The 10,920-nt window shown below is 38.9% G+C and overlaps 2 protein-coding genes across 2 annotated transcripts; both read right to left on the bottom strand.

Annotated features, from left to right (window-relative positions):
- Positions 1-1,752: 1,752 nt before the first annotated feature.
- On the bottom strand, positions 1,753-2,709 carry LOC100483559 (olfactory receptor 2AP1). The gene has a single exon (XM_002931117.3). It carries the CDS (start codon positions 2,707-2,709, stop codon positions 1,753-1,755), a length of 957 nt encoding a protein of 318 aa, XP_002931163.1.
- A 1,738-nt stretch (positions 2,710-4,447) lies between these two features.
- On the bottom strand, positions 4,448-5,404 carry LOC117802603 (olfactory receptor 2AP1-like). Its single transcript, XM_034661799.1, has one exon. The coding sequence runs from the start codon at positions 5,402-5,404 to the stop codon at positions 4,448-4,450; it is 957 nt and encodes a 318-aa protein (XP_034517690.1).
- Between the last annotated feature and the right edge of the window lie 5,516 nt (positions 5,405-10,920).

Here is a 10,920-nt window from a genome sequence, read left to right as displayed (position 1 = left end):
TCTTACATGATTGTGTGCCAGAAATCTTCATAATGCAGTCAATTATTATCCTTGCAATAACAGAATAATATAGTCAGAGCAAAGCATGGTAGTGGCCCTTAACCAACCATTCCAACCAAACACCAGCTCCAGGATTTTTCTTACAATGTTTTGTGTCCAAATCTATCCTTTCCTATGAAAGTCTTGAATAACTAAATTACAGTTGTAATTCTTCCACTAAAATATCACATCATTTGCATAGTGAAGGAAACCATCAACAAAAAGGCAACCTACTGAGTAGAAGATATTCGCAAACGATATACCCAATAAGGGGTTAATATCCAAAATATATAAAAAACTTAAACACCCCAAAAATTCAAATAATCTGATTTAAAAATGGGTAGAGGACCTGAATAGACATTTTTCTAAAGAAGACATATACAAGGCCAACAGACACATAAAAGAGAAAAAGGCAAGCCAGAAGAGGCTCTTACTATAGGGAAAAAACTGAGGGTTGCTGGAGGGGATGTGGGTGGGGGATGGGGTAATTGGGTGATGGGCATTAAGGAGGGCACTTGATGTAATGAGCACTGGGTGTTATATGAAACTGATGAATCACTAAATTCTATCCCTGAAACTAATAATATACTATGTGTTAACTAACTTGAATTTAAATTTTAAAAAAAGATGTCATGTGTGAACGCACTCAAAAAAAGCAAAAGATGAAAACAAACAAAAGCATCTCATCATTTTCTCTCTTCTAGCCTCAGATTTTATTTCTATTACAGTGTGTCTCCATGTCAATTTTGGTAGCAGTAGAGTCATTTCACACTAGTACTAACAATGGACACCCAGAGATTATCACATCAAACCTCTCGTTCCACAAATAAAGATACTTTGTTTATAGATTTATTTGGAAAGACTCTACAGTCACCATTAGACTCCCTTCTACCTCTGATTAGATTCCTCCTCCCAGTTCCTTTAAATTTCCTGTAGTAGGCAAACAATCTTAACTACTCAATTCCTTGTTCCAGAACTCATAATGTTTCCTTTCCTATGGTCCCCATCATTAGGTCTTTAGTACTGAAATCAACCGGCAAACCAGTAAAACCAAAGGGAACTTTCGATTTCAATTAGAGACACTTTTGTGTCTTCATTATAGTGGGAACTAGAATTATAAAGATTTATATTCTATTTATATAAAAACTATGCACCATTGAAAACAATTTAATTGAGTCAAGTAATGTTATTAGTATCCTGACAGTTATGCATATGTGTGTCCTTCAAAAATCAATATAGTTGTATGGTGACTAACATAATATAATAAAAAATCATTTAAAAAATCAATATACTGACCACGTTGCATCTGTCCTTGAACCAATTTGATATTCTTAATTCTTTTGAATTTCATTTTTCATCCCCATCACTTACCACAAGTAGATACTTGAAAACACACCTTTCCAACTTTGAGATTCTACATGCATCAAACAGAATCATCTATATGAGGCTGTTCATTAAAATTTGTTGAATCCTATTGAGCTAAAACTAGTGAACAGATCCAGGAAGATAATTTCATCTCTAATATAAAGAAGAATGTTAGAGCTTCCAAGTAGTGGAGTATACTGGATCATAAGATAAATTGGCCCCTATTCTAAGAATAAATAAGCAGAACCTCTAAAAACACATTTGCAAGTCTATATAGATGACTCCAGAAATAGGAAGGAGATTGCATTAGATGTAGAAGGGGCATTCTCCCTCTGACAGTCTGTGGTTCTATTTCTGCAGTCTAACCCTGGATAGAGCATCCCTCAGAGCCTGGTGGACCTGCTTGTTCCGCAGAGTGTAGATGACAGGGTTGAGCAGCGGGGTCACCACCGTGTTCACAAGGGCAGCCTCCCTGTTGGAGTCCAGCCTGTTCGTTTGCTTTGGTTTCACATATATAAAGATACAGCTGCCGTACATCAGAGGGAGGACTATGAGGTGAGAGGAGCAGGTGGAGAAAGCTTTCTGTTTCTCCTTGGCTGATGGGAGTCCGACGATTGTGACTACTATGTTGCTGTAGGCAATGATGGTTATGATGAGGGATGTCAAAAGGACAAACAAAGCAAGGACAAAGGCCAACATTTCAGTAGATCTGGTATCAGAACAAGAGAGATGAATCAGGGGCCCAAAATCACAGAAGAAATGAGGAATGACATGGGGGCCACAGAAGGATGACTGGGAAAGTATTATAATTGGAACCACCATGAGAACAAATCCCAAAGCTAAACAGGCAGTGAGTAGAAGGAAACACATCCTTGGGTTCATGATGGTTGGGTAATACAGAGGTTTGCAAATGGCCAAGTACCGATCTAGGGATAGTACAGCCATAAGGAAGAAAACAGTTGTTCCCAGGAAAAGAAAGACAAAGGCTTGTGTGAAGCAGGCAGCAAAGGAAATTGATTGCCTCCCTGACAGAAAGATGGCCAGTAATTTTGGAATAACAGTAGTTATAAAACAGCATTCAAAAAAGGAGAAACTGCTGAGGAAGAAATACATGGGTGTCTGGAGGTGATGGTCAGCCCAGGTAATGGTGATTATGAGTATGTTTCCCATGATGGAGGCCAGGTATGCCAGCAGATGCACCAGGAAGAGAACCTTCCCAAGGTGTTGGACACTAGGAAATCCCTCAAGGGTGAATTCCTGAACTTCTGTCTGGTTTCTTGCATCCTCCATCACTGACTTTTCCATTTCTTCAACTCTATGAGCTATGCTGTAGAGTATCATGACTGAAGAATGAAGAACTTTATTTTATTAAACACATAACACAGTGTAGGCAAATGGGTGGAGTGGGAGGTACAGCCTTCCAGTTATGGAATGAATAAGCCACAAGGATGAAAGGTATAGCATAGGAAATACAATCAATGGTATTGTAATAGTGTTGTATGGTGACAGATGGTCGCTATACTTGTGGTGAACATAGTATAACATACAGAGTTGTTGAATCACTGTATTGTATACCTGAAACTAATGTAACATTGTGTCAACTATGATTAAAAAAAATTTTAAGAACAGAAAAAATAAAAAATAAAATAGTATAGGCATGGTGACTGGATTTTTCTACTATTTTAAACATCATATTTCATGTCTAATTTGTGCACTTTATTAAGTAAAAATAAATGTTTATCTATGAATATATTTATGTTAAATAATAAAGAACTGTGCATGTGGCTATAAGTTTTCATGAAGAATAATGTAATTTTAATAGTATTAGTCATTTTTCTATAGTCTATTGACAAGCAGAAAAAAAATCCTTCTTTTAGTTATATATCTGATCATTTTTGATAAGGTACCACTCATATCATGCATCCACAGGGTACATATTGTAAAAGGAAAATTGTAGCCTTAGGGGAAAAAACACAGTCATGAGTAAGTCATCCCACAAAAAAAAATATGCCCCTATGATGTCTTTAGGATTTGTCATTCATATCTGAAGTCATAACATCACCTGTAAGAAAACTTCCTTTGGTTCTAGCCACAGCCCTCTAAAGTGAGACTACTAGAGTAGCAGACGGACTCTAATATTGTTGGAGACACAGGTCAGGTCATTTTCCTACACAGCTTGAGACTAGTCAGTAAGAGAGGAGAGTTTTCCTTTCCTCCTGTGCTAAGTAATCAGTCTAAGGGAGAATCTCTTATCTTCTGACGCTTTCAGTCCATTCACTTAGGGGATACTAGCCTGAGGCTAGAAAGGGAAATTGCATGCCTTGACTCTGGCAATTATTTTCTGATTCATTCTCTCTTCTATTGTCCACCTAAATAAAATATTCTCTATTATCCTTTAAATTAATAAACTTCCATATGTGAGCCTTTGTCACTCTAGTCAGCTAGCGTTCATCTCAGATCTCTGAACTGGCTGTGTGACTTAGTCAAACGCCACCCTTTGAAGTATATTAAAACAGCTTGAAGAGGAACAGATTCTGTTTCCATTTACAACAAATGAACAGCAAAATAATCCAATCACACTAAGGTCATGTAGTCACCCAGATGTAGCTCACAATAAGCAGAACTCAGTCTCTCTCNTGTCCTTGAACCAATTTGATATTCTTAATTCTTTTGAATTTCATTTTTCATCCCCATCACTTACCACAAGTAGATACTTGAAAACACACCTTTCCAACTTTGAGATTCTACATGCATCAAACAGAATCATCTATATGAGGCTGTTCATTAAAATTTGTTGAATCCTATTGAGCTAAAACTAGTGAACAGATCCAGGAAGATAATTTCATCTCTAATATAAAGAAGAATGTTAGAGCTTCCAAGTAGTGGAGTATACTGGATCATAAGATAAATTGGCCCCTATTCTAAGAATAAATAAGCAGAACCTCTAAAAACACATTTGCAAGTCTATATAGACGACTCCAGAAATAGGAAGGAGATTGCATTAGATGTAGAAGGGGCATTCTCCCTCTGACAGTCTGTGGTTCTATTTCTGCAGTCTAACCCTGGATAGAGCATCCCTCAGAGCCTGGTGGACCTGCTTGTTCCGCAGAGTGTAGATGACAGGGTTGAGCAGCGGGGTCACCACCGTGTTCACAAGGGCAGCCTCCCTGTTGGAGTCCAGCCTGTTCGTTTGCTTTGGTTTCACATATATAAAGATACAGCTGCCGTACATCAGAGGGAGGACTATGAGGTGAGAGGAGCAGGTGGAGAAAGCTTTCTGTTTCTCCTTGGCTGATGGGAGTCCGACGATTGTGACTACTATGTTGCTGTAGGCAATGATGGTTATGATGAGGGATGTCAAAAGGACAAACAAAGCAAGGACAAAGGCCAACATTTCAGTAGATCTGGTATCAGAACAAGAGAGATGAATCAGGGGCCCAAAATCACAGAAGAAATGAGGAATGACATGGGGGCCACAGAAGGATGACTGGGAAAGTATTATAATTGGAACCACCATGAGAACAAATCCCAAAGCTAAACAGGCAGTGAGTAGAAGGAAACACATCCTTGGGTTCATGATGGTTGGGTAATACAGAGGTTTGCAAATGGCCAAGTACCGATCTAGGGATAGTACAGCCATAAGGAAGAAAACAGTTGTTCCCAGGAAATGAAAGACAAAGGCTTGTGTGAAGCAGGCAGCAAAGGAAATTGATTGCCTCCCTGACAGAAAGATGGCCAGTAATTTTGGAATAACAGTAGTTATAAAACAGCATTCAAAAAAGGAGAAACTGCTGAGGAAGAAATACATGGGTGTCTGGAGGTGATGGTCAGCCCAGGTAATGGTGATTATGAGTATGTTTCCCATGATGGAGGCCAGGTATGCCAGCAGATGCACCAGGAAGAGAACCTTCCCAAGGTGTTGGACACTAGGAAATCCCTCAAGGGTGAATTCCTGAACTTCTGTCTGGTTTCTTGCATCCTCCATCACTGACTTTTCCATTTCTTCAACTCTATGAGCTATGCTGTAGAGTATCATGACTGAAGAATGAAGAACTTTATTTTATTAAACACATAACACAGTGTAGGCAAATGGGTGGAGTGGGAGGTACAGCCTTCCAGTTATGGAATGAATAAGCCACAAGGATGAAAGGTATAGCATAGGAAATACAATCAATGGTATTGTAATAGTGTTGTATGGTGACAGATGGTCGCTATACTTGTGGTGAACATAGTATAACATACAGAGTTGTTGAATCACTGTATTGTATACCTGAAACTAATGTAACATTGTGTCAACTATGATTAAAAAAAATTTTAAGAACAGAAAAAATAAAAAATAAAATAGTATAGGCATGGTGACTGGATTTTTCTACTATTTTAAACATCATATTTCATGTCTAATTTGTGCACTTTATTAAGTAAAAATAAATGTTTATCTATGAATATATTTATGTTAAATAATAAAGAACTGTGCATGTGGCTATAAGTTTTCATGAAGAATAATGTAATTTTAATAGTATTAGTCATTTTTCTATAGTCTATTGACAAGCAGAAAAAAAATCCTTCTTTTAGTTATATATCTGATCATTTTTGATAAGGTACCACTCATATCATGCATCCACAGGGTACATATTGTAAAAGGAAAATTGTAGCCTTAGGGGAAAAAACACAGTCATGAGTAAGTCATCCCACAAAAAAAAATATGCCCCTATGATGTCTTTAGGATTTGTCATTCATATCTGAAGTCATAACATCACCTGTAAGAAAACTTCCTTTGGTTCTAGCCACAGCCCTCTAAAGTGAGACTACTAGAGTAGCAGACGGACTCTAATATTGTTGGAGACACAGGTCAGGTCATTTTCCTACACAGCTTGAGACTAGTCAGTAAGAGAGGAGAGTTTTCCTTTCCTCCTGTGCTAAGTAATCAGTCTAAGGGAGAATCTCTTATCTTCTGACGCTTTCAGTCCATTCACTTAGGGGATACTAGCCTGAGGCTAGAAAGGGAAATTGCATGCCTTGACTCTGGCAATTATTTTCTGATTCATTCTCTCTTCTATTGTCCACCTAAATAAAATATTCTCTATTATCCTTTAAATTAATAAACTTCCATATGTGAGCCTTTGTCACTCTAGTCAGCTAGCGTTCATCTCAGATCTCTGAACTGGCTGTGTGACTTAGTCAAACGCCACCCTTTGAAGTATATTAAAACAGCTTGAAGAGGAACAGATTCTGTTTCCATTTACAACAAATGAACAGCAAAATAATCCAATCACACTAAGGTCATGTAGTCACCCAGATGTAGCTCACAATAAGCAGAACTCAGTCTCTCTCTCTTTCACTCTTCCAACAAACCAAAATGCTGGTCTAGGCACTTAGAGAGGTGTGTGTGTGTGTGTGTGTGTATGAGAGAGAGGAAGAGGGGAAGAAAAAGAGAGAGAGAGAGAGAAGTACGTGCATTTGAAATGACCCTAATTTATCCTAGAGAAAGGTGCAAAATGTATAACATGTCTACTAAGCATGCTTCTTCATACAAAATCAGAACTTTCCAAAACTGCGGTAAGTGAAAGCGAAAGATCCATGGCAATCTGGCCTGATGAAATCCTGGGAAAGAAAGGAGAGCACGTACATACGGTCCCCAGTACTCTACTGGAATCTGCGAGTGAGTTAACTTGGAATTTCAAAATGCTTTTTATACCTTCCTTGCAGGCTCCAGATTCCCCAAACTCCCATTCTGCTCCTGCATCAGCCACCACCAGCAGGAGACCCTGCTTGCTGGGCAAATGCTTCAGGGCATGGTGGAAGACATTAGCCTCCTGATCAAACTGGTCCCTTCTAATAGTATTCTTAAATGCATTCCCGCGTAGGTAAAATGGATTTCCACTTCCTGACTGCTCTAGGTTGAGGAGAATACACATGTTATTAGAAGCTGAGATAAAAGTGAAATTAATTTTCCCCATCATATTCTTAGCATTGGACTCTCTTGACACCAATCAGGATCCACCAGGACCAGTGGGCAAACCCCAGACACACCAGACCTCATTAGAATATAGAACAAAGCCATTTAGAGATCAATGTCCCTCTAGGATCCCTGGTGGCTACTAATTGGGCATTGTTGGAAACAGAAAATTATAATACAAAAATTATAGCTACCCTTTCATTACATATGCAAATATAATAATATGGACTCCCAAATGTCCATTGTCCTCCATGAAATCTTCAAAGATTGAGTGTATATAATCCTCCCAGACTTTATAAAGTCCCAACTTAAAAGCACTATTAAGGTGGAGTTGAAAGCACAAGTGGGGAATTTGGAGCCCCGCCTGTGGTAATAAAGTGAAGCTCTCCCTTACTCTCCCAGAGCAATGTCAAAGAACACCAGATAAAACACAAAGTTTAAACAAGAGCTAAATGCCCGGGTTTCAGTTGATAATACCTTGTCCTATCAAGAACAAGGAAAAGCTCAACTTGAAAGAAAAAAAAGACAATTAATGGACACCAACATCAAGATGACAGAGATATTAGAATTATTTGACAGAGTTTGAAGTAGCCATCAGAAAAATGTTTCAATGAGTAATTACAAGCATGCTTGAAACAAATTTAAAAGTAGAAATTCTCAGTCAAGAAATAAAAGGCTTAAAGAAGAACCAAATGGAAATTTTGGAACTGAAAAATATAATTTTTTTAATTCAATAAATGGGGTCAACAGCAGAATGAAGGATAAAAGGGAAAAATCAATGAACTGTAGAAAGAATAATAGAAATTACTGTCTGAACAACAAAAAGAAAATAGACTGAAAAAAATAGATATAGCCTCATGGACCTGTGGAACTATAACAAAAGATCTAACATTTGTGTCACTGGAGTCTGAAAAAGAAAAGAAACAAAATGGAGCTGGAAAAGGACTTGGAAGAAACAAAGGCGAAAGCTTCTCAAATTTGGCAAATGAGATAACTTAAAAATCCAAGAAGCTGAATAAATTCTACATAGGATAAATCCAAAGAAATCCATATCAAGCCACGTCGTATAAATCCATATCAAGCCACGTCGTATTCAAACTTCTGGTAAGTGAAGAGAAAGAAAAGGTTTGGAAGCAGCAAGAAAGAAACAACACATTACCCATGGGAAAGAACAATTCAAACGACAGTAAATTTCTCACCAGAAACCACGGGGGCCCAAAAGAAGTAGCACAATATTTTTTCAAGTGCTGAAAGAAAACTATTGCCAATATACAGAATCCTACATCCAGTGAAAATATCCTTTCGGAATGAAGGGGAAATAAAAACACTCTCAGATGAAGGAAAGCTAAAAGAATTTCTCACCAGCATACCTATCCTAAAAGAATGACCAGAAGAAGTTCTCTGAACATACAGGAAATGATATCTAGAACAACCACCAAAAATGCTAAGCAAATACATACACTCAAAAGCATTACAGATAAATCAAAACTGAATTATTATAAAATGTTCAAGTAACCCACATGAAGGCAGGAAAAAGAAAACATGGAAATGAAAAACAAACAGAAAACAAAATGTAAAATGGTGGACGTAAGCCCTAAGACATCAAAATGTAAATGGTCTAGATACACCAATTAAAAGAAATATTGATAAGATAGATTTAAAAACATAACCCAACGATATGATGTCTATAAACACTCACTTTGAATACAATGATACAGGCAGTTTGAAAGTAAGAGGATGGGGAAAGATTTTCATGTAAATATTTATCAAATGAAGGCAGGAGTGGTTATATTAATATCATACATAGTAGACTTCAGAGCAATGAAAATTCCCAAACTCAGAGAGGGACATTACACAATGATGAGAGCATCAATCAACAAAGAAAACACAGCTATCCTAAATGTGTGCACCAAACACAAAAGCTGCAAAATATGTAAAGTAAAAACTGTCAGAACTGAAAGGCAAAAAAGACCATCAACAATTATATTTGGATACTTCACAATCCCTCTCTTAACAATTGATAAAACAAGTAGCCAAAAAAATCAGTAAGATATAGAAGAACTCAACACCATCAACCATCAGGCTCTAATCAACAATTATAGAACACTCCACCCAACAACAAAGAATAAAATAAAAGCTCTCAAACTACGAATGAGATCAGGAGAAAGTTCTCTAGAGCATTCAGAGAGATTCCTCTCCCGCCCAGTTGTGCAATGAGGCACATGTTGACCCCTTTTTAAAAAGGATCCTGAAATCTGGAAGAGGAAGCCTGAAAGAACTCTTAGCTCTCATAATAAATAGCAGCTAAGGTCACCAGAAATGTCAACAAAATCAGAATTATGGTCTCCTTGCTCCTGGAGCAATATATGCTCTGGCCCTTGATATGCTGTCAAGTGTCTGAGACAGAAATTGATGGAGTAGGGCTTAGATCTATCAGAGCCTGAAGCACTCCGGCTGGAGACCACAGGAGCAGCAACAGCAGCAACAGTAAACCAAACACCCATTGAACGGAAACCTATATGCAATGGTAAGCCAATGTCCAACTGGGAAACAGAAATCATATCACACAACTTCACAGAGAAGATTTAATTTGGAACTGGTTAGACAAGTTTTAGAGGACCGTAAGGGCATGAAGCAAACACTGAGGTGATACAGAGACAGCAAGTGCAGAAGGAAGCTTTATCTCCGAGGATTGGAGGAACCAAGACAGAGCTTAGAGCTGTTGTAACTGAGAAGCCCAGAGAAGGAGCTCCACTGAGCTGGGTCAGAGACCTCTGATGGGGGTGTGTTTCCTGGGTAGCCCTGGTCTTCCTGTGGTGTGAAGAGACTCTACGGAGCTAAGACTCAGGCCCCTGAGGAATAGGCACTTCTCAGAGAGTGCTGCTTCCTCAGGACCTTGGAGGAGAGAGCTCCTGCTCAGCTGGGATTCAAACCTCTGAGTAGGCAACATTGGTGACTACATGCCAGTACTTCCTGCAGGGCTAATGGGGCTGCTCCTGCAAGTGTGAAAACTGCAGCCAGTTGCTGCCACTGGGCCCAATCACTGCTGCAAAGTTAAAGAAATAGCATTAGGGCAATGCCGACAGAAGCAGGAAGCAAGTGGAACAGAACAAGTCCCCCTGCCTCTAGTGTTTCAGTCTTTCTCTGGGGCCCCCTCAGGGCAGAGACTAACAGAAATCCAGCTGCAAATGTGAAACATGGTTTGCAGAACCCCAGGCTCAGAGTTCCAGGGCTAGGGTTGGAGCTGAGAGACAACAGGTTAATAATGAGCCAGTTGCTGCCCAAGCAACTCAAGACCTCCCCACCTAGAATAGCTCAAGCAGCTACCCCAGGACAGAGGGAAGCAGGAGAGTGTGGTGTGTTTCCTGGCATGGAGACCCACACAATAATTATGCTGGGTAGATTAATTAGCATCCCAAGGAATCTGAGTGGAGGTTGGATTATAACTTGGGCTTTGAGTTTTTCCACTGTCCAATACAGGAAACATGGATGACAATTTTGTTTTAGATACAGACGTAGTGAAGAGAAGGGCCATATGCACCCCAATGCTCATAGCAGCA

Source organism: Ailuropoda melanoleuca, chromosome 6 (assembly GCF_002007445.2).
Source record: "Ailuropoda melanoleuca isolate Jingjing chromosome 6, ASM200744v2, whole genome shotgun sequence".
Classification (NCBI taxonomy): domain Eukaryota; kingdom Metazoa; phylum Chordata; class Mammalia; order Carnivora; family Ursidae; genus Ailuropoda; species Ailuropoda melanoleuca.
Note: the sequence above shows the minus strand (reverse complement) of the source record. Positions and strands in the feature narration are given on the sequence as shown.